The sequence below is a fragment of the Oncorhynchus gorbuscha genome, linkage group LG14 (assembly GCF_021184085.1).
Source record: "Oncorhynchus gorbuscha isolate QuinsamMale2020 ecotype Even-year linkage group LG14, OgorEven_v1.0, whole genome shotgun sequence".
NCBI classification, from domain to species: Eukaryota; Metazoa; Chordata; class Actinopteri; order Salmoniformes; family Salmonidae; genus Oncorhynchus; species Oncorhynchus gorbuscha.
Genome location: NC_060186.1, coordinates 48,759,063 through 48,783,223, shown reverse-complemented (window position 1 = coordinate 48,783,223; position 24,161 = coordinate 48,759,063). Strand labels below are relative to the sequence as shown.

The window sequence follows — 24,161 nt, the reverse complement described above, 5'->3', positions numbered from 1 at the left end:
TCTCGATCTGGTGTTAATTAGTCTCGTTGCTAATGACTTTGGTGGCTAAACGAGGGAGCCCAGCAGGTGCCAGGAGATTCCTGCAGCGATTAAAACATTTCAGCTCCCGACTCTGCCTCCTCCCCTCTGCAAACTCTGCTCGTCTGTACTTACTACAGTACAGCCTGCCTGCCTGCGGTAACAATCAGAGAGAGAGTAAGAGAGAGAGAGAGAAAGAGAGAGAGAGAGAGAAAGAGAGCGAGAGAGCAACTAAATAATAGCTTTAAAAAAGCACATAAGAGAGTAGTGGACACCTTTAGATGTGCAATAGGCAGACAGAGACAGACAGAGAGAGAAAGAGAGACTCCAATCAAAGACAATGTGTATACATGCGAGAGCACGCCAGCCAACCAGTGAGAGTTGTGATCTGGGAATATGAGTGTGTCACAGTGCTGCCAAGCCACAGCTCCATCACGTGAGAGGAAACGGGTCCCTGTGCCAGAGCCCAAACTGCTCCCATACTGGCCTGGCCTTTGATAGAGCCGTTTCACTTTCCTCCCTCTTTCCTCCTATTGGTATCAACTTAGCTTTGTGAGCAGGAGCCATCTGGACCTGATGTAACAGCACACACCGGGCCAACTGTACTTTTATTTATAACAGGAAATTCTTTCTGCTCGGCAAGGAGGGGGAACAGGGAGAGCCCTGGGATATTAGACAGCGATGACCCCATCAACCCTGGACTAAACCCCTCCCTCCTCCCCATCCTCCCTGGCCCAGCCACTGACAGTGTTGAGATGAACCAGGAAGAGGCATGCAGTCACCATCTCATATAGACAAAGACAGTAATACACTAACCAAAAAGGCATGGGGGAAATAAGTAGCCGCTTTAACATAAAGAATGAAAGACAGACCAGATGTCGATTCTCTCTAAAACGCAACTTATGTGTTCTCTGGCGGTAGACATCTTGTCTTGAAAGCAGCAGATGTTTACTCTCAAAGACCACCCCTGCCGCCCCCTCAACTTCCCAAACCAAACACAGCACAGCTATCCACTTACGCAATGTTGAGCAACTGTTTGTCCGACGATGACTAACAGTCAAGTTACACTAAGGACCATGGGAAACTCTTGTGGTGAGCCATTTCCCCTCTTAAAGACAGCAAGCTTGAGGGGGGGGGGGAGTTGTTACTTACACATCAAACTCATTTTCCTTCAGGATCTCCTTGAATCTCTGCATGAAGGCCCTCTCGCTCTCCGTCGAGGCGACGAACCCACGATCTGGAGGAGCACCAAACGGCAGGCAGAGGTTCAATTATTACACTTTGATGTATGTGTGATGCACACGGGACAGCAGTCAGACTCAGATACGCATGAATCGTGACAGAGACGAGCCTAGATGATTTATTACCTGGTCCATGAATGTACCAACAAGCAGATGGCACATAATATGGGACATAGACCACTGGAGATTGATGGCACCTTTATTGGGGAGGACGGGCTCGTGGTAATGGCTGGAGGGGAATAGGTTGGAATGGTATCAGATACATCAAAACAGATGGTTGCCACGCGTTGGATGCCATTCCATTCGCTCCATTCCCGCCATTATTATGAGCCGTCCTCCCCACAGCAGCCTCCACTGGCATTGGCTTACAGGTAACAGCAAAAATAATAAAAACAGTTGAGTAGATGTTCTGGCGGCTCCGGTTCTGGCGGCTCCGTTATGGTGTGGGGGTGCTTTTTCCTGGCATGGTTTAGGTCAGGGGTCGCCAACCTTTTCTAGCATGAGAGCTACTTTAAAAAACATAACCCGAGCGACTCATTTTTGTTCTCTTCTTTAACTTGTAACCCTTCCCTGGGTCTTTGGTGTACAAGAGATGTGTTTTCTGTCAATATACCTGGTACAATAATGGTTAGTACACATTATTTGGCATGACAGGCCCCTTAAAATTATATTTGGATTTCTCTGTAAAAGAAAAATATATGTTTCCTACTCAATATAACAAATATTCATAGAGAAACAACAAAAATGTATGTTCTGAGTAAATGCTTAAATCACATCAGAAGAAATAAATGTAAGCCTGGAAAAACTGGAATTCCCCTTCAATTGCCCATCTAGCAAGAGAAGAATGTGTCGGTCGAATGACCTTTCTGCTGTTACATGTCACGGCAGAGTTCGCAGAACAACGGCCACCCAAATGAAACAAACAGTCATGCTAGGCAAGCCTACTTTGCAGTTCACATTTAATTGAGAAGGTTTTGGTGGAAAGCCTCTGTTTACTCAACCCAAAAGACGTGGTCATTAGCAACGCTAACTGGCTACATACGGCGTGATAGACAAAAGCACGGTCCAGACAGACAGACAGACAGACAGGACGGACAATATTGCTGTAAATTAGTTAGCAGATATTGCGTTACGTTTGTCTTTTTAAGCTAATAGTGGCTAACCAGGGGTGGGAAAATGTCAATGTGGCTTTTGAGTTGACATCAGCTGTTTATGACAGTTTGTGATGGAAAAATGCACGTACATTCAGAATTGATTGGCTAGCTACTCATAAGCGGGCTGCGATCTACCTGTTGAAGACCCCTGGGTTAGGTCAACTCAACCCCTTAGAGAGAAAGGCAAAAACCAATAAATACACAGGCATTTTGAGTGATCGCCTTCAACCTATGGAGAAGCACTTCTATCCTGGCCACTGAATGGTCCGACGAGCATGAAAACGATGTATATCATATGTCATGGCCGTCTCAGTCACCAGATCTCAGCCCAATGTAACACTTATGAGAGATTCTGGAGCGGCGGTTTTTCCACCACCACCAACAAAACGCCAAACGCTGGAATTTGTCACGTTAAGAATTGTGTCGCATCCCTCCAACAGACACTTGTAGAATCTATGCCAAGGTGCATTGAAGCCGTTCTGGCTCGTGGTGGCCCAACTCCCTATTAGGACACTAGGTTTGTGTTTCCATTATTTTGTCAGTCACTTTTACATTCGGGCCGATACGCATGTAGGTAGGTAGACCTGTTGGAAGTTTAACTGTGGGGTCTCTGAGATGACTGGTTCACTCACCTTGTGACTGTGGGGTCTCCATCTGAGATGACTGGTTCTTCTCTCGTCGCCTCTGCTTCTCGTCATCCCAGATGGCCTGCAGGCCAGGGTTGCTGCCAATCTGATCTGCACGCACACACACGCGCACACACACACACACACACAGTGTCGGCATAGATCAGTCGGTTGAATGAGGGCCTCTGCATTTCCCATCTACAGTTGGTTGAATGAGGGCCTTTGTTTCAAAGAGTACATTGACGGAAACAAAGTTAAAGAGCTCAGATCACCACTAACCACTCAAAACTGGACAAGAGCTCGAAATCAGAATCATTCCTCAAACCATTTCATTCTCAACAGCAAGTTTGTATGTCTGTTTTTTGGGCAGATGGAAAATCTACTTGCTGAAGGCACATATGTGGACTGCCCTGGCGTGACCCCTTTTCTGCCAGATAATGGTGTGTGTGTGTGTATATGTGTTTCCCACACTCCGTATTCTGAGCACAGCTAATCTAAAACACAACCAAGCACTTTGTTTCTGCTGTGTCATTCTGTTCCTAACATTTATCACGAATGGCAGAAAGACTGTAGAAATAGTCCATACTGGATTGAGATACTATGAGGTCTGGGAACACATTCCAATGGCAGATGCATATTCACGCATGTTTTTAACAGAATGCTCTATTTTTGCTTTATGTTCCCAGTTCAATCTGCTCTTCCAGTCTTCCATCCTACACCCCCCCTGTTTCTCTCTCCCCCCCCACCCCCACCCCCCCCCCTTAGCAGAAGGTCGGAGAAAGACGAGACTACAGAGAGACGGGGTGAGTGGACCGTGTTTGTTTTGGCCCGGGTGGCCACTGATCTAACACTCGGATGTGCTGGAGAGCAGGAGCCTGGCAGTGGGGTGCGAGACAGACTGTTTGATCTGGAGAAGGCCTCCATCGCTCATCTGGGTTACATAGGTAGGGGTCCCAAATGGAACCCTATATACAGGGCTCCTATAGGGCTCTGGTCAAAAGTAGTGCACTACATAGGGAATAGGTTGCCATTTGAGACGCAACCAAGGTTTGATGAGGAAAAGCCTTCGCTCCTCGACTGTGTTGCACAGTCAGAGCAGTGGAGTCATTAACCGACCCGTTCCCTCAGTCTCTCCTCGTGCGTCTGTCGGACTGTCTGACTGGCGGTTTTTATATATGACTAAAAATATGTTGTTTCCCAGTTCTCTCGCCGTCCTTACTCTCTATTTCCAGACGGTTGAGGATGTCTACAGCCACAGCATCCACTTCCAGCTCACATGTGCTCTGTTTCTCCACATCCTCCAGGACCAGGGAACTGCATTAGAGAGAGAGAGAGAAGGGGGGGGGGGGAAGAGAGAGAAGGAGATCATGCAGATTGGGCGAGCAAGTAGTGAGCACACAACATGGATGCACATTACACACTAAATCCTACACGGACAGAAATGTACAGACAAGACCTAAAAACACAACGCTGCATTGGCCCACAACATGTCATTGGAGCCGGTCTGTGCTGGCGTGGCTCACCAGGCTATGGCATCCTCCTCCCAGCGGACAAACATGCCTCCCAGTGTACTGTCGCTCAGTCTGGAGGTACAGGGGCTCTTCAAGGGGCTGGTGCCTGGCCTGCTGCAGCCCTGGGGATCTGGGGGAAATCCCTCTGTTCAAGAGACACGTGAACACAGACACACAAAAACATGTGAATCACGTGATGGAAGCCAATTGATTTTTTTGGGGGGGGGTAAACCAGTCTACAGACATTGTGTCTTCAACATAGAGCAAAATGCAAAAAGAAAAGCATACCAGCTCAGTATTTCCAATTCATTTGGATCTACACAGCTTTCTAGAATCCCAGTTCCTTTGTCATCGTCTTCACTTGATCCCAGATTACAAACTCCCTTTCAACTAGGTGTTGTACAATGGAGAATATAAACAGGTGAACATTATCACAGAGTTTCAGCCCCTTTGTATTTTTTGGTTCTTTGCAACCCATTTTCCGTTGATTGCGTCAAAATCCAGGAAGTTGCCCTCTCTTTGTCTGGGGAGAGTGTTGCGTGAACATTGTTAAGAACCTGTTCATCTGAAGCGGGGTTGGGGGGGTGGGGGTTCCTGGCCTATTCATTAACCCTTCCATGCGTGGTGGTGTCACGCTGGGTTCTGCCTCCCCTGGCCCAGGAGACTCGCTCAGGCATGAAGACAACTGCAGAGCGGAGATACCTGTCCCATCTCGGCTCAGCGCGGCCCGGGATTAGCGCTTCGTAAGCCTTAGTCAAGATCAAACAGAAAGTAGCCAATCTACCGCTTTATTCCCAACCATCGGGCACAGTGTGAAGCCAAGGCCAAGTTCAACCCTCAGATCTGAGGGAAACCTTCCTGCTCCTCCAAGCCCACTGTGAAACGTCCCCCTGTTCTACCACTCTCGCCCTGCTACTGCGAGGGGCCTAGTGAGAGTCACAGGTGTTGGGGGGGTTGTTCTATTCTGCATCTTCTTTGTACCAGCACTTTTTGTTAGGTATGCTCAACAGGCTTGCAGTGTTCCAGAATGCTAGTTATTCCTCTGGTCTGCCACAGACCCCATTGCTTCCAGTCTTCTCCCGCACTCTTTTCTTCCTCTCTAAAGGGCTTTTCCGTGTGTTGGTGAGGTGTCATCTTTGAAGAAGTCCACCTTTTTTCATGTTTCTTTCTTTAACGGAGAGCCTGTCAGGTCTTTGTAAAGCAAGGGTGTTATCTGCTAGCCACTCTTTAGAAAATTACACACTGACCAGGATGCATTAGGAGGATATGGTTTGTGTGTGTGTGTGTGTGTGTGTGTGTGTGTGTGTGTGTGTGTGTGTGTGTGTGTGTGTGTGTGTGTGTGTGTGTGTGTGTGTGTGTGTGTGAGAAGAACGAGAACTACAGCGGCTGCCCGAAGCATCTCAAGGCCATCGTAGAGAACACAAATACATCACGACAAAAGCATGGCAGCTCCTCCTTTTGACAAGGTTCCTAAAGCAGCCTACTCCGTTCCTTCCCGTCCCTTACCTCTGTGCGGCTGGCTCCGGCGGAACTTGACGGCTCCCAGGTTGATCAGGTTCATGCCGTACAGGTTGTAGTCGATGAACAGCTGCAGCAGGTAGGGGATGTGGGCCTCGTGGGGCTGGTAGTGCTTGTTCATCACAGCGCCTCCTTGCAACAGCTCACACACCCTGGAACCACACACACAGTTTTACATGAGATTATACGTTGTTGTACGCTAGGCATGTTCTTCGCGTCCAGAAAAGGCTGTGTGTTCCAAAATGATTGAGTCGGAGAGGCTTTCATTCCAGAGTTGATATGCTTTCATTCAAAAACACATTCACCGAGGCCTAGTCGCTGGAAAGAAACTGTGACGACACGCAATTTTACTTTTCAAACTTGAAACTTCCCGCCAGTCTTTTGGCCGGTCCAATATCCATAATAATAATAATGTAGGCCACAGTGACAGTTCCCCTTTAAAAGGTCAGAGCGGAGAGAGTTGATTGATTCAGTGATTGATCTGGAACAAGACAGGGGCTCATAACAGTCAGTCAGGCTGGGAGCAGACAGTGTGCCAGTTAGACTCTCTCTCTCGCTCTCCTCCCACAGTGTCTCTCGCTCGCTCTCCTCCCTCAGTATCACTCGCTCACTCTCTCTCCTCTGTCCCGTCTCTCGGAATCAGTGCAGTAGCACGGCTCCACTCACAGTGACTGATAGCTTCAGCAGCTAAATAACAGCCGGTGCACGCACGCACGCACGCACACACACACACACACACACACTTACACAAAACAGACACGTACTTGCTTTGTCTCTCGCACAGTCGCTCTGTCTCTCAGTCTCAACACACACACACTGTCTAAACACACACACACACACACACACACACACACACACACACACACACACACACACACACACACACACACACACACACACACACACACACACACACACACACACACACACACACACACACACACACACACACACACACTCTTACACAAAACAGACACGTACTTGCTTTGTCTCTCGCACAGTCGCTCTGTCTCTCAGTCTCAACGCACACACACTGTCTAAAACACACACACACCGCTAGAGCTCTGTACTACATAAGCGGGCCGATCGATATCAACAGAATGAGCATCATAGTCATGTCCACACAGGCTAGCCTACAGACAGAGAGCATAGCCCTCTCTAACAACAGGAACACATTGTGAATGTTAACATATAGGCTATTACAGCTCCAAAATGCAAGCGGAGGCAAAAAAAGTAGAACACACTCCTCACCTTTTGACCATCTGAGGATTGTACAGATAGATCTTCATAAACTTCCTCTCCATGGCATGGTATCCATAAAAAGGCCTGTGGGGGGGAGACACAGTCAGAAGAACCTCTTGGGAAAACAACACAATACAGACTTCACCTACCATTCACCTTCTAACATGAACATGTGAGCATTCAGACTCTGCCCCGTTCTCAATGTGTCTTTTCTTGATTCCTCGTGTCTTCTCTCCTCGCCTCCTACTCAAAACCCATAGGAGGAGAATGCCCTATGGGAGGAACCTTGGGTCATCTCCTCAAATGAGGTTTGATGAAGGAGGCGAGGAAACAGGTGGGAGATGGGAGGAAAACCAAATTGAGAAAGAGCCTCCGCCGTGTACTTAGTGACCCTACTGGTCTAGCTAAAAAGAGAGGGAGCGGAGACTTACATGCCGGAGACCAGTGCAACCTTGAAGACGTGCTGTGTGTTGGAGGAGGGGTTTCCCATGGACACGTTGAGGGCCCTGTCGATGCTGAAGGCTACCTGACGCAGGTAGCTCTCCACCTGCTGCCCATAGCCATCGTACGGCACATAGAGGTAGGGGAAGATGCCATGGAGGTGGAGACAGGTCTTCTGACCTGAGAGAGAGAGAGAGCAAGAGAGCAAGAGAGAGCGAGAGAAGATAGAGTCAATTCTGGTTGAGATAGTGGTAGGCTAGTCTTTCATTCGGCGTGTAGAATCATCGGGAAGTGAACAAACAACGTTCTGTGGTCAGAAGCGATAGGATGTCCATTCGCGTTGGTCCGCCTTGTCCTTCAGACAGACGGTGTGTTCATGTGGCAGAGCTGCTGTGTCAAACTCCCCCCCCAAAAAAAAGTTGGTTACCTCAACCCATAGGAACAACTATGAAACTGGCACAGAGTCAAAAACACAAAGCCACTCGGCATTATACAGCGATATAAAACTAAAGATTCAAGTAGTAGTCCGACTCATAGTTAATTTAGCAAAAAGCAAAAGCGTGCCGACTTTAAACATCATATTTAAATCCGGTGACGAAGTCTGCCAGTGACATGACCGATTTTACTAAGATACTATTAATACTAGACATGCACACAATGGAGACAGATTGGCCTCTCTACTGAGGGGAGAAAGAGAGGAGGGGGGTCCAGTAAAATAGCTCGTACACAGTTTCCAACCGCGGGTGGAGATGCCGCCATCCAGCCCTGCTCAGACAGACTGATGAAATACAACAAAAAGGTCTGTAAAAGGAGCCTTGAATCACGAGTGCACGCCACCACGATGTCAAGCCCGTCATTACTAACCAACGGGGGACTGTCTCCATGAGGGGAGGGAGACTGACGCTGACGGGGGGGGACTGACTGATATGGAATGAGGTCATCATGAACTTGTGTAGTGTGTGTAAAAAAATAAAAAATATTCTGTGGGTGACAGAACTAAAAACAAGGAAGCCGAGCCATCTCGACCTCGCTGGCTGACTGATAGTCCTGTTCAGGTTTGGGCTAGTCCAGGCCTAATGTCAGATATGTAATGAGATATACCATCCTACTCTGAATAGGGACCATGTGGCTGTGGAACGGGGACTAGAGACCATGCAGACCAGACGAGACGGAAGGACTGGCAGCAGGAGGAGGCAGTACAGAGCTTCACCGCCCCAGCACCTACAGAGCCTCTCCTCTCCCACACGTCAGCCCCATCTGCTCACGCACCCGCACAGAGAACGCCACACGGCCCCTTAATATCACATTTTGTAGGGGAATTGAGGAGGGGCGGGGGAGGGGTTGTTGTGGGTCATGGAGTTCTATTTTTTCCCTGGGCCCAATTGTTCAACTTGAACCCGTGGCATGGAGTACATCTGCAGAGAAAACAGCCTGCGCAAAAACGACATCCTGCATATCTCTGCAACCATGCAGAGGGTGACTCAGGAAGTGGTCAAAATATACAGAGAAACAGATAGGGTTTTATGTCATCGCGAGGCGGCCCTCCAGGGAAACCCCTTACAGACGACAGTGGCAAACAACGCAGCGTGTGAATTGCTTTCAGTTTCAACACACGGGCATCAACCAGGCGAGCAGACCAGACCGACGGATAACCCTTCACGTCTACATAGAACGGCCTAATCTGACATCCAATCCTTTCACCACCACAGAAACAGACAGTCAAGGCAGGAAAAGTGCACTAGGCAGAGTATGTCTTCTCTTAGGGTAGACAGACAGGTAGACAGACAGTAGACAGACAGACAGGTAGACTGTCGGGGGCGGAGAGGGCAGACAAAAGGAGCTGGGAGGTAGGCTAGGTACAGTTGGGAACGCGTGTGTGTGTGTGTGTATGTGCCTTGCTAGTGAACACGGTCGTAACACACAGACACACACAGCCAACGCCATTGGTGAAGCTGCTACTGCAGTTGCTAGGTAACGGAAGCCGGCAAGCAGCACAAGCCCCTGACAGACAGCGGGGAAATATAAACAAGTGATTCTTTCCACCCAGCTGGCCGGTAAGGAGCGAGAGGAAATAAGAAAGATAGAGGAAAGGAGAGAGCGAGAGAGAGACACACAGTGAGAGGGAGAGATAAAAAGAGGCAGATAAGTCTCTTTTTTAGAAAGAGAGAGTCTGAGAAAGATTGAGATAGAAAGTGAGAGTCTCTCTTTCTAAAGAGACCGAGAGAGAGAGAGAGAGAGAGAGAGAGAGAGAGAGAGAGAGAGAGAGAGACTGAGATTCTCTCTCGGTCTCTTAGAGACTGAGTGAGTAAGAAAGAGAGTAAGAGAGACTAAGGAGAGAGCGAGTAAGGGAGAGAGAGGAAATGAAAGAGGGAGTTGTGTCTGACTGAGGTCTAGGCTCTAGGGCTGTTCTCTCTCTCTCTCTCTCTCTCTTCCTGTCTGAGTAGAGAGTAGTCCCCAGCCACCCGTCAGCTCATGACCACCCCCCCCCCGACAGGGGCGGGGCTCCCTGATTTGTTAATGGGAGGGAGGACCAGACCAAGAGAAGGGACTGTGGGGCTACTGCAGACACAGCCCTATCATAGAGTTGGATAGAGGACGCAACATTGTAGCCGTCCCATTACGGCATCTGCAAGAGCATGGTCAGCACAATTGAGGACGTCTCAATTTTGAAGTAGTCCATTTTATTCTTCTTCTACGAGTTGGGAAACAAACTGAAAGAGTTCACACTGCCACCAGGAGTAGTGCATTGTTTGAACAGCAATAAAGCCCAAGTTTATGAATTACTGCCACCCGCAGTTCTGGAATGTTTGCTCACAAGTATAAATAGGAATTCCCACCCAGTTAACTACTTCAGAATGGTTAAAGTCCTCAAATGGCGCTGTCCATGCTAAAGCAGGGCACTCGAGTCCTCTATAGAAACCATCGACAGGAAGGAACACGGAGGCAGCGATGATGATTCTCTCTCCATCTCCTCTCCTCCTCCAGGTCTGCAGCAGGAAGCGGGTCTGAATGACTCAGCACTACAGCAGCAGCTCCTGCCTGTCAGTACTGTAGAGTTACAGTCGGAGTGCTGCCTGCTAGCTGCTACTGTACACTGCTGCTGTCAGACAGACAGGAGAGACAGGACAGACGTCTATAGGAGTCCCTCTCACTGCATGGAGCAGCAGCAGGACTTATAATAAATATGGAAATGAGCCCGTGTGTGCAGGGGGGGTGTATATGTGTGTGAGAGTTTGCATGCACATATACAACTAGCCACTCAGATCCTCCATCTTGATGAATACCCATTCATGCTCTCGCTGGACTGGACCTGATTGATTGCAGGAAGCTCCGGGTCACACAGAACAAGAGAGTGTGGAGCTGTATAGAACCCTTCTCTCTGTACAATTTGGGCCCTGAGGCACAACCCACAGATGAATGTAGCTTCGGAGTGAGGGGGAATCTGGGAGGGAGCGAGGGATGCAGGGAGGGCAAGTCCCTCTTAGATGGGGGTCTGTAGTGGGGGGGGACATCCCCTCTGCTATTGCCTCTAGGCCAGAGTAATAAAGAACATGGACAAAACTTGGTTAGGGATTGGGACTGTGATTATGGACAAAATACCTACTGGGTTTTGCAGTAACAAGAAAACAAGGCCAAGATGTTCTAATGGAGTTGAGAACTGAGAACCGTGGAGGAGAGGCTCGTTAACACAGCCTGAGCCCATGTCGAGGACATAATATCTGCCCGGTCATGTACCGAGTCCCCCAAACACTGTAGGGAGGATAGCGGGGGAGATGAAAGGTTTATGGAAACCCAACACCGGTATCTCAACATCTGGTGAGAGCCTCCTGCATCGTCCGTCTCAATGCCAGGGCACGAGGGTGTAGGGAGCGACGGAAGGAGGAGGGGAGGGGGGGGGGGGTAGAGAGCGAGCGAGCGAGAGAAGTGTAAGAGGGGGCGAGGGAAAGAAAGAGCGAAACGGAGAGTAAGAGAAAGAGAGGACGATCAGAGGGAAAGGCCGAGCAAGTTTGTCTGAGGAAGAGACGCACCTGGCGTCATCAAATCTAACCCCCCGACCCATTATGCTGCTTCACAAGAGTCACGGTTTCCCTCGACCCCTGCCAGAGCACCTGCAACAACAACAAACAAAACAAAGAAGAGAGAGAACCTCACAGCCCAACCCACCAGCGGCCTGACTGAGCAGACATCTTCCCATAGCCCTGTATGGTATGGAGAGAAGGAGGGACGGATGGCAGGAACAAACTAATGGGTGCCGCATGAAGATACTGTCGATCAATAAAGCTTCTGCTTGCTTAGCAAAGATCTGCACCATCATTTATCTTCCCGTCCTTCTAATGAGTTTTAAATGCGGTGCGTCATAACTCCTCGCACAGACACACGGCCGTTTTAAAACACATCACAGTAAACGCCGGGGGGCTCATTCTGCATTAGACTTCAGGGTAATAGAAACGGGACTATGTTGAGGGAATATCAATGTGGCGTGCCTGTCTCCGGTCTGCATCGGGCACATGGAGCCACCCATGGGAGGGTGTCCGCGTGTCGAATCTCACGCGACGGTTCAGTTCCGCGGGTTCACTACAGACGCGATCCTGCACCACGACACGAGAGAGAGAGAGAGAGGGCAAAAATACTTGTTCGAGGAGGAGGGAGAGAACAGAGACTGCAGTGAAGGGGAGAGGAGAGAGAGAAGAGACGAATGACTACTTTAAATCACATCGCTCTAGTCTGAGGGATTTACTCCAGTCGCCCGCTGGTGGCGGGGGCGGGTAGAAATGTATGCCGCTGCTTTATAAACTATACTGAACAAAAATATAAAAACGCAGCATGCAACATTGTCAAAGATTTTACTGGGTTTTACCGTTCATTTCAGGAAATCAGTCAAATGAAATAAATGCATTAGGCCCTAAAAAATTATAATAAATTACTAAAAATCGATGGATTTCACATGACTGGGACTACATAGATGCATCCATTGGTCAGAGATCCCTTAAAAAAAAGAAAAGGTAGGGGCGTGGATCAGACCACCATTTCCCTCATGCAGCACATTACAGAGATGATCAGGCTGTTGATTGTGGCCTGTGGAATGTTGTCCCACTCTTCAATGGCTGTGAGCATTTGCTGGATATTGGCAGGAACTAGAACATGCAGTCAAATGCGTCGATCCAGAGCATCCCAAACATGCTCAATGGGTGACATGTCTGGTGAGTATGCAGGCCATTGATGGACTGGGACATTTTCAGCTTCCAGGAATTGTGTACAGATCCTTGTGACATGGGGACGTGCATTATCATGCTGAAACATGAGGTGATGGCGGGGGATGAATGGCACGACAATGGGCTTCTGGATCTCATCACGGTTTCTCTGTTGCATTCAAATTGTCATCGATAAAATTCAAATTGTGTTTGTTGTCTAACTTATGCCTGCCCATACCATTACCCCACCGCCACCATGGGGCACTCTGTTCACAACGTTGACATCAGCAAACTTCTAGCCCACACGACTCCATACAGGTGGTATGGAGTTGGGAGGCGGGTTGGAGGTACTGCCAAATTCTCTAAAACGATGTTGGAGGTGGCTTATGGTAGAGAAATTAAATTATCTGGCAACAGCTTAGGTGGACATTCCTTCAGTCAGCATGCCAAGTGCACCCTCCCTCAAAACTAGAGACATCTGTGGCATTGTGTTGTGTGACAAAAACACATTTTACAGTGGCCTTTTAATGTCCCCAGCACAAGGTGCACCCATGTAATTATCATGCTATAATAAGCTTCTTGATATGCCACACCTGTCAGGTGGATGGATTATCTTGGCAAAGGAGAAATGCTCACTAACAGGGATGTAAACAAATTTGTGCACAAAATTTGAGGGAAATATGCTTTGGGTGCGTATGGAACATTTCTGGGATCTTTCATATCAGCTCATATAATAATAATAATATATGCCATTTAGCAGACGCTTTTATCCAAAGCGACTTACAGTCATGTGTGCATACATTCTACGTATGGGTGGTCCCGGGAATCGAACCCACTACCCTGGCGTTACAAGCGCCATGCTCTACCAACTGAGCTACAGAAGGACATGAAACATGGGACCAACACTTTCCATGTTGTGTTTATATATTTTGTTCAGTATAACTGGCCAGCATGGTGTACAGGTCTTCTAGCAGACACTACGTAATGCTAGTCCTGGGTGAGACTATTGAAATCCTGCCAGGAGAGCAATTTATGAAGTGGTGTTTGGTGGCATGCAGGAGGAGTAAACAGTGTGTTTGCCATGCTGTGGAGAGACTCTGATCACACTGTGCCTGTGTGTGTGTGTGTGTGTGTGTGTGTGTGTGTGTGTGTGTGTGTGTGTGTGTGTGTGTGTGTGTGTGTGTGTGTGTGTGTGTGTGTGTGTGTGTGTGTGTGTGTGGTAGAGACACTCTGGGAGGAGGAGGAGAGAGGCAGACATCAAGGCGGGGTGCTGCTATTTTTGGCCTTGCCTGGCTGCAAGGAGGGAGTCTGCTGATGAGCAGAGCAGAGGTGGAGAGGACACAGACAGGGGCTGCTGAGCAAGGAGATGAGCATGTTGATCTATTTACAGCTCTTCCTAGCCCTGTGCTCCATTCATACACCACTGTATAGCCTGTACTGTACGTGTGACTGTGTGCGCGCGTGTGTTAGGATGCTGCTCATTAACTACCCTCTGTTTGGATACCCGCCCACTGCCACCCCCTCCTCCCCTTACGCCATCCTCCTCAAACCCCCTCCATCACACACACACACACACACACACACACGAACACTGCAATTTAGGTACAGCGATAATGCACACCGGGTCCCTTCAATCATCCATCCTTCAAAGTGCCTATGCAAATTGTTTTGTTTTAGAGAATAAACAAAGGCGTGAGGGTAGGCGCGTTTCTTTATGGGCACCTCACCCGCTTTCACTCAGAATAGTACACTGCCGCAGCTTCCTGCTCTGCACTCTTCCCATGTTCTTTGCTTTCCACAGTTGGCCACGTCTCCGGATCGGAGTCTGACACGACCGACACAAAAACCTCTCCGGTCCTGCCTGAGATTCCACAGAGTGGTAAAACCAGGAACGGCTGTTCACTCACTGACCACCCTGTTCTGTAAGGCCTCGTCCTCCATTCGTTGAACACAGAACAGCTCCTATACAGTGGTTTAACCAGGCGTATTCACCACGGACTGCATCCAGATCGGATTCCGAACACAGGCCAGTGTCTTCAGCTGTGTCCTCAGGCCTCCAATAGGGAGGGAAGCCCTGAAATGCTTCCACTCTCAGTGTGTCACAGGTTCCATTGTGTCATCGCTAGGAGCCAGAAGCCTCCCTGGCTGAGGTGACTTCATGCTGGGAGAGAGACTGTGGTGGTCCCTGGGCCAACCCTGGAGCAGACAGCAGAATCCTCCCTGTGACTGCACTGTGTTTTCCCTCTCCACAGCCAAGGCCCGTCCTGGCAGACCGCCTGACTCCTGAGCACAGAGTGGAGCAAACAAGTCACTGGACGTCGATTCCCAGCTCTCAGCGAGGGATTTCCGAAAGCATTTCCCAGTCGTTCCTTCCCATGTCCTGTACCCAGTCCAGTCCTGAGGCAGACAAAAGGCCCAAAAGTCTCTATGAAAATCTCCGCAAGGGGATTCATAGATCGTTCCCAGACAGCACCTTATCTACAGTCCTGACTGAGGCATGAAACACCTCAAACTCTTTGTGAAGCTCCAGACGGGAACAAGTGGTCTCCTGCTGGGTTCAGTAAAGACATCCCTGGCACTTCAGCGTGTTGAGGAACAAACAGACCAGACGGCCCTGCCAACCAGTGCCAAGCAGGAGTCTTAACAGATGGCCAACCACCTAGCCTCACGCGGGAACCTGCGGAACACACACACACACACACACACACACACACACACACACACACACACACACACACACACACACACACACACACACACACACACACACACACACACACACACACACACACACACACACACACACACACACACACACACACAAATACAATATCACGTTTTATTTGGTCTCTGACTGAAGTGTGTGTCACAACAGCACATTCTTCTCCACACCTCATGGGTATAGGCCTATGTTGTGAGAATCCATCCTAGTGGAAGATGTAGGTGGCTGGGCAGTGAGCATGGGCCCCATTCCGCTACCATCCATCTCCGGTGTGGGATACGAGTGGCGATAACAGGCCCCAGTTCATTCATCCATCGACCCTGTGATGATGGCACTAATGATCCCGGTACAGCGGATTAACAGCACAGGCCTCCATGCCCTCTGGTGTGTCAAAGCAGGGGCACGCGCACACAAACACACAAAAGTGTTTGCGCTGCAGTCATTTAGCTGTGGCGCGGCACCGCGGCAAAAATCATTGCCACTGAGGCCCAAAAAAATACGTTGCACGAAATAATATTTTGAAGATCCGAGAACAGTGAAGTCCACATGGACTTTCTCTTTAAACAAAGAATAGAAAAAAATAAATGACCCCAATAGTAGAATAGTATATCTATTTACCTAGACAACTTGTTGTTGTGTGTGCTATGTGAGAGAAATAGGCTTTTCCTCTCGAGGTCTATTCCAGTTGTGAATGCCATGCAGAACGAGGCTCAATGCAATGACGGGAGAAACGTTTTAAAATGGCCTTTGCTAAAAAGAGGGAGATCCTACTTTATTCCTGAGTGCATAGGGGAGAGTGGGGCTAAATGTACCACGTGTCTATTGTAAGGTAACTTGGGGTAAAAACGCCACAATACCTCAAATATATTTTTGAGGGCGTAACTTCAATTGTGGTGAGACATGAGTTTTTTTGTTTTTTGAGCAAGAGTGGCAACCAGGGAAAGTGTTCCGGGGAGAATGGTGACATGATGTGGTATCTGGGAGTAGTACAGACAGTGTTTTACCCCTGGTGGCAGAATACCCCATGTTCATGCAATTTTTCGGAACATAAAATTCATCAATATGATGCTAACTAGTTACAAGATCACATTCGGGAGCTCCCAAGTGGCGCAGTGGTCCAAGGCACTGCATCGCAGCGCTAGCTATGCCCCTAGAGATTCTGGGTTCGAGTCAGGGCTATGTCGCAGCCGGCCGCGACCGGGAGACCAACAATTGGGTCCGGTTTAGGGGAGGGTTTGGCCGGCAGGGATGTCCTTGTCCCATCTCGACCTTTGCCTCTCCCGAGTCCGTACGAGAGTTGCAGCGATGAGACAAGACTGCAACTACCAATTGGGAAGAAAAAAGGGTAAAAAAAAAATGTAAAAGATCACAATCGGGATCTAGCTAATGATTAGCCCAATAGGGTCAATGCAGATGGGCTACTCGGTCCTTCAATTCTATTTATTTATAGCCACTTTGCTGCATCAGTTGGGCCACAGGTGATAATGCTAATTGCTTATGGTATACCTGATAATATGAATGGGCTATATGTTGGGCTGGGAATTGCCTGGGACTTCACAATACGATATTATCACGATACTTTGCTGCTGATATGATATGTATTGAGATTCTCCCGATTCTATATAATATTGTGATTCGATACTGTGATTGTATTGCAATTCGATGTTCCAACCCTATTGCTCATCACATGTCTGCTGCAGAGGGACGAGAGAGAGCCATGAGAACATCACATTTTGATCGGTCATGGAAACAAAAGTGCTGAAAACAAATTAGCCTCATTTTTAAAAAGAAGATGGAGAACAAGCTATGAATGACAAATACTGGCGTTTTGGTGCAGGTACAGCCAACTAGCGCAAAAATAATATTGCAATATTGTCAAAATGATATCCCGATATGTAACTATCCACCCCCCCTCAAAATCACTAGCCATATGCATGGTCCAATAATTTAAAATGATTTTAGCAAACAATTTTAACAATATGTTATTGGGCTAATTTCATTTTGGAGTGAAAAGTCAGCAGAAGGGAGCTCCTTCATTCCTTCTCCATAAAAATGCTGTGACCTTCTCCCCCACTGATACACATATTTCCAGAGGAAACACACAAACACACACACCACAACAACAACCCTGGGGGAACAGGAATATACAGCCAAGCAGTCAGAGACGTCCCACGGCGGGAAGGAAATACTATGACTGGGGGAAAAGCAGGCTAGTAGGTCCATCAGCTGGACCACCAAGACCACCGTCGCCGTAGCAACATGCCTGTACGGACGCTTCTTCATCCAGGGCGAGTCATTGCTGCACAGCTGCCCAATGTCAGACGTGGTGAGAGAGACAAATCGAGGACCTTTCAATGAGCATCACCTGCACCCCGGCACACCTGTCTCAACCAGTCGCATTAATCAGGTGGGCTAGAAGGGTGTGTGTGTGTGTGTGTGTGTGTGTGTATCTGCCAGACCTGTGCGATTAGTGCGACGGCAGCCTGTCGATCGATGTCCTGCCAGCTCTGGCTGTGCACACACAAACATGTTCAATCAATCAAAGTCTGCACGTCCAACCACCTCAAGAAGCGACGGCAGCAAGTGAGCCATAAGACACAAACACTGAGGAGGTGAGGTGAGGAGGCCAAATGACTAACCTTCCACGGGGAGTGTCTTTATCAGCGGGATAGAATGACAGAACGGTAGCGAGAGGAGGAAGAGAGACGGAGAGGGGCTACAGTCCGGTTCACTAGCACTGCAGTGGGTGACCATCGCAGTGGCACGCGCAAGTCCACAGAACCCCAGTCCCGAGACCAACAGACTGAACCAGGACGTGGTTTCTGTGGTTTGACCTTCGCTCCCTCGCCGCTCTGTGTGTTGTTGTGGTCCAGTCCTCTCGCCTACTCCATGTTTATTTGTGGCCCACTAATACCAGTGGCCCTCTGAGCCTGCCCCCCCTCCCTGCCGCTAGCTACAGTAGAGGGGGAAGAGTATTACTAGCAGGCTGAAGAACTCTGCCACCAGGGCGGCTTCATTCCCACATAGTCCAGACACAAAGCCACATCTGTCTGACCACAGAACCAAGCACTCTGCTTAACGATGAGGAGCGTCAGAGGAGGACAGACCAGAACAGCCTGAGGGCAGCAGGACAGAACCCACTGTAGATGTGATGACAACTGGAGGAGGAGATGGAGTGGAGAGAGGGGGCTGTGAAGTGCAGTATGCTAATATGCTAATATGCCAACACTGAGGTAGAGGCCACACATCCAAACGACCTGTCCAGTCAGATTAGAAAGCACCGACTTCTCTCTCTCCCTGCATCTTCACTAATGTTTGCCACCGTGTTGGAGCTCAGGTATGTGACCGTGGCTCAGGGTGATGAAGGAGGGGTGTCAGGGTGATGAAGGAGGGGTGTCAGGGTGATGAAGGAGGGGTGCCAGGGTGATGAAGGAGGGGTGCCAGGGTGATGAAGGAGGGGTGCCAGGGTGATGAAGGAGGGGTGCCAGGGTGATGAAGGAGGGGTGCCAGGGTGATGAAGGAGGGGTGCCAGGGTGATGAAGGAGGGGTGCCAGGGTGATGAAGGAGGGGTGTCAGGGTGATGAAGGAGGGGTGTCAGGGTGAGAGGTCGATGAACTTGACAGGGTCAGGGAGGGTAGAGGCCAGGGAGGGCAGCTCCAGCCCCCCCCCCTAAACAGGACACAGGAACACAATGTGACATGACACCTGTCTCTGACACTGGAAGAGGGAGTAGCTGTGGAAAAGGGAAGGTGGGGGGGAGAACAGGAAGAGAGAGAGAGAAATTGGATCTGCAGGAACTGATTGAACAGTAGGTAGAGGAGAACAAAGGAACAGAAGAGGGAGCACGGGGAGTGGGAGAGCACGGGGAGAGGGAGAGCACGGGGAGAGGGAGAGCACGGGGAGAGGGAGAGCACGGGGAGAGGGAGAGCACGGGGAGAGGGAGAGCACGGGGAGAGGGAGAGCGAGAGAAAGAACAAGACAAAGGAGAGGGGAAGAGCGCGAGAGAAACAACGAATGCAAGAGCAAGAGAGCAAGCGAGAGAGGAAGGGAGAAAGAGCGCGAGAAGAGCGCCACAGACTGTGACCAGCGGGCAGGGTATTCTCCATGTCTGCGGCTCTCAGTCTGACAGCAGTGTGTAGACTAGCCTGACGACACACACACACACACACACACACACACACACACACACACACACACACACACACACACACACACACACACACACACACACACACACACACACACACACACACACACACACACACACACACACACACACACACACACACACACACACACACACACACGACAGGGAATGAACAGCGTCAGGCAATGACTTCTCTCCCTGCATCTTCAGGTATGTGACTGTGGCTCAGGGTGAACTTGACAGGGTCAGGGAGAGTAGAGCACAGGGAGGGCAGCTGCAGTCCCACAAGCATATCTGACCTAGTCACATTCTGACCGCCCCCCCCCCCCCAAACAGGACACAGGAACACAATGTGACATGACACCTGCAGGGACAGGTCACCTCTGACACTGAAAGAGAGGGAGTAGCTGTGGGAAAAGGAACAAAAGAAGTGGGGGAAATTAGGGAAGAGAGAAAAGATTGCACAGTGGGTGGAGGAGAACAGAGAGAGAAAGGCCGGCGTAGGCAGACCTAGCTCTCAAGAGAAGACATTTTGTGGGCAGAGTGCACACAGCCTGGAGGTGGAAATTGAGCTGCACTTCCTAACCTCCTGCCAAATGTATGACCATATTAGAGACACCTATTTCCCTCAGATTACACAGATCCACAAAGAATTCAAAAACAAACCCAATTTCAATAAACTCCAATATCTACTGATTGAAATACCACAGCGTGACATCACAGCAGCAAGATTTGCGACCTGTTGCCACAAGGGCAACCAGCGAAGAACAAACACTATTGTAAACACAACCTATATTTATGTTTATTCATCTTCCCTTTAGTACTTTAACTATTTGCACATAATATAACATTTGAAATGTCTGTCTCTTTTGGAACTGTTGTGAGTGTAATGTTTACTGTTTATTTTGATTTCCCTTTTGTTTATTATCTACTTCACTTGCTTTGGCGATGTAAACAAATGTTTCCCATGCCAGTAAAGAGAGAGAGAGAAGAGGAGAGAGAGAAGAGGAGGAGGAGGAGGGGGAGGAGAGAGAAGAGGAGGAGGAGGAAGAGAGAGAGAAGAGGAGGAGAGAGAGAGAGAAGAGGAGGAGAGAGAGAGAAGAGGAGGAGGAGAGAGAGAGAGAAGAGGAGGAGGAGAGAGAGAGAGAAGAGGAGGAGGAGGAGGAGGAGAGAGAGAGAGAAGAGGAGGAGGAGAGAGAGAGAGGAGAGAGAGAAGAGGAGGAGGAGAGAGAAGAGGAGGAGGAGGAGGAGGAGGAGGAGAGAGAGAAGAGGAGGAGGAGAGAGAGAAGAGGAGGAGGAGAGAGAGAGGAGGAGGAGGAGAGAAGGAGGAGGAGAGAAGAGGAGGAGAGAGAGAGAAGAGGAGGAGGAGAGAGAGAAGAGGAGGAGGAGAGAGAGAAGAGGAGGAGGAGAGAGAGAAGAGGAGAGAGAGAAGAGAAGAGGAGGAGAGAGAGAGAGAGAGGAGGAGGAGGAGGAGGAGGAGAGAAGAGGAGGAGGAGAGAGAGAGAGAGAGAGAAGAGGAGGAGGAGGAGGAGGAGGAGGAGAGAGAAGAGGAGGAGGAGAGAGAGAGAGAGGAGGAGGAGGAGGAGGAGAGAAAGAGGAGGAGAGAGAGAAGAGGAGGAGAGAGAAGGAGGAGGAGAGAGAGAGAAGAGGAGGAGGAGAGAGAGAAGAGGAGGAGGAGAGAGAGAAGAGGAGGAGGGAGAGAGAAGAGGAGGAGAGAGAGAGAGAAGAGGAGGAGGAGAGAGAAGAGGAGGAGGAGGAGAGAGAAGAGGAGGAGGAGGAGAGAGAAGAGGAGGAGGAGGAGAGAGAAGGAGGAGGAGAGAGAGAAGAGGAGAAGAGGAGGAGGAGAGAGAAGAGGAGGAGAGAGAAGAGGAGGAGGAGGAGGGAGGAGGAGAGAGAAGAGGAGGAGGAGGAGAGAGAAGAGGAGGAGGAGGAGGAGAGAAAGAGAAGGAGGAGGAGGAGGAGGAGGAGGAGAGAGAGAGAGAAGGAGGAGAGAGAGAAGAGGAGGAGGAGAGAGAAGAGGAGAGAGAGAGAAGAGGAGGAGGAGGAGAGAAGAGGAGGAGGGGAGAAGAGGAGGAGGAGAGAGAAGAGTGACCAGCGGGCAGGGTATCCTCTGTGTCAGCAGCTCCCAGTCTGACAGAAGTGTGTAGACTAGCCTTACGACACACACACGTCAGGGAATGAACAGCATCACCGTGGACACACAATCATGCAGTATGTATGACCACACATGCTGCTGGTTGACCATTAGCCTGGGCGCTTCTGTACTAACAAGCAGTCCGAATATTCTAATCCAGGCAATTCAAAGACACACACATTTAGTTTTAGAGAACGTAAATATTCATTTAGTCAGAAACTGCCAAGCAGTCTGGACTGGAGAGTGACTGAAATTCTAAATATAATGACAAATGGATATCCTTGTTCTACCCTTGTTCGACGGCGGTCAACAGAACAAAAGGAGACCGACGGTGTCGGAATCTGAATTGAACTTTGCTATGAAATAATATAATATGCAAATGTCTTCCCTTGAGATACTAAAAATGTGAGAGATGGAATCAAATGAAGCTATTGTGTTTTCAGCCTAATGTGCTAGCTAGACCAAGTGTTGCACATGATCTACTGTAGGCTAGTACTGTGGCTAATATCAGGATGGCCGGAAGCCATCTCTATCAAAAAGAAAGAACGAGAGAGAGAAAGAGAGAGAGAAGACAGAACGAGAAAGAGAGAGAGAGAAAAGAGAACGAGAGAGAAAAGACAGAACGAGAGAGAGAGAGAGAGAAAAGAGAACGAGAGAGAAAAGACAGAACGAGAGAGAAAAGACAGAACGAGAGAGAGAGAGAGAGAGAGAGAGGACGAGAAAAGACAGAACGAGAGAGAGAGAGAGAGAGAGAAAAAAAGACAGAACGAGAGAGAGAGAGAGAACGAGAAAAGACAGAACGAGAAAAGACAGAACGAGAGAGAGAGAAAAGACAGAACGAGAGAGAGAGAGAGAGAGAGAAAAGACAGAACGAGAGAGAGAGAGAGAGAGAGAGAAAAGAGAGAACGAGAGAGAGAGAGAGAGAGAGAGAGAGAGAGAGAGAGAGAGAGAGAGAGAGAGAGAGAGAGAGAAAAGACAGAGAGAGAGAGAGAGAGAGAGAGAGAGAGAAAAGACAGAACGAGAGAGAGAGAGAGAGAGAGAGAGAGAGAAAAGACAGAACGAGAGAGAGAGAGAGAGAGAAAAGACAGAACGAGAGAGAGAGAGAGAGAGAAAGACAGAACGAGAGAGAGAGAGAGAGAGAGAAAGACAGAACGAGAGAGAGAGAGAGAGAGAGAAAAGACAGAACGAGAGAGAGAGAGAGAACGAGAAAAGACAGAACGAGAGAGAGAGAGAGAAACGAGAAAAGACAGAACGAGAGAGAGAGAGAGAACGAGAAAAGACAGAACGAGAGAAAAGACAGAACGAGAGAAAGAGGAAAAAGAGAACGAGAGAGAGAAAAAAAGGCAGAACGAGAGAGAGAAAAAAGAGAACGAGAGAGAGAGAAAAAAGATAACGAGAGAGAGAGAAAAGACAGAACGAGAGAGAACGAGAGAGAAAAGAGAACGAAAAGACAGAGACAGAGAGAGTGAGGAGAAAGAGGAAAAAGACAGAACGAGAGAGAGAAAAAAGAGAACAAGAGAGAGAAAAGAGAGACAGAGAGAGTGAGGAGAAAGACAGAACGAGAGAGAGAGAGAAAAAAGACAGAACGAGAGAAAAGAGAACAAGGGAGAGAGAGAGAGGAAAAAGACAGAACGAGAGAGAGAGAGAGAGAGAAAATACAGAACGAGAGAGGAAAAGAGAACGAGAGAGAAAGAGGAAAAAGACAGAATGAGAGATAGAAAAAAGAGAACAAGAGAGAGAAAAGAGAGACAGAGAGAGTGAGGAGAAAGAGGAAAAAGACAGAACGAGAGAGAGAGAGAAAAAAGAGAACGAGAGAGAAAAAAAAAGAGAACGAGAGAGAGAGAGACAGAAAAGACAAAACGAGAGAGAGACAAAACGAGAGAGAGACAAAACGAGAGAGAGAGAGAGACAAAAGAGAGAGACAAAACGAGAGAGAGAGAAAAAGACAGAATGAGAGAGAGAGAGAGAAAAAGAGAGAGACAAAACAAGAACGAGAGAGAGACAAAAAAACGAGAGAGAGACAAAAGACAAGAAAAAACGAGAGAGAGAGACAGACAAAACGAGAGAGAGAAAAATGAGAGAGAGAGAAAACAAAAGAGAGAGAGAGAGACAAAACGAGAGAGACAAAATGAGAGAGAGAGAGAGACAAAAGAGAGAAAATGAGAGAGAGAGAGAGAGAGAGACAAAGACAGAGAGAGAGAGACAAAATGAGAGA

The 24,161-nt window shown here is 48.8% G+C and overlaps 1 protein-coding gene across 1 annotated transcript in view; it reads right to left on the bottom strand.

The window, feature by feature from the left end:
• Positions 1–24,161, bottom strand: part of rev3l (REV3 like, DNA directed polymerase zeta catalytic subunit) — a 60,724-nt gene that overhangs the window by 17,458 nt on the left and 19,105 nt on the right. The window contains exons 2-8 of the mRNA XM_046298212.1: positions 7,742–7,931; positions 7,320–7,394; positions 6,057–6,220; positions 4,563–4,695; positions 4,259–4,353; positions 3,046–3,150; positions 1,171–1,255 (exon numbers count right to left, since the gene is read on the bottom strand). Coding sequence (XP_046154168.1) covers positions 1,171–1,255; positions 3,046–3,150; positions 4,259–4,353; positions 4,563–4,695; positions 6,057–6,220; positions 7,320–7,394; positions 7,742–7,931 — 847 coding nt within the window. The remainder of the gene's footprint in view (positions 1–1,170; positions 1,256–3,045; positions 3,151–4,258; positions 4,354–4,562; positions 4,696–6,056; positions 6,221–7,319; positions 7,395–7,741; positions 7,932–24,161) is intronic.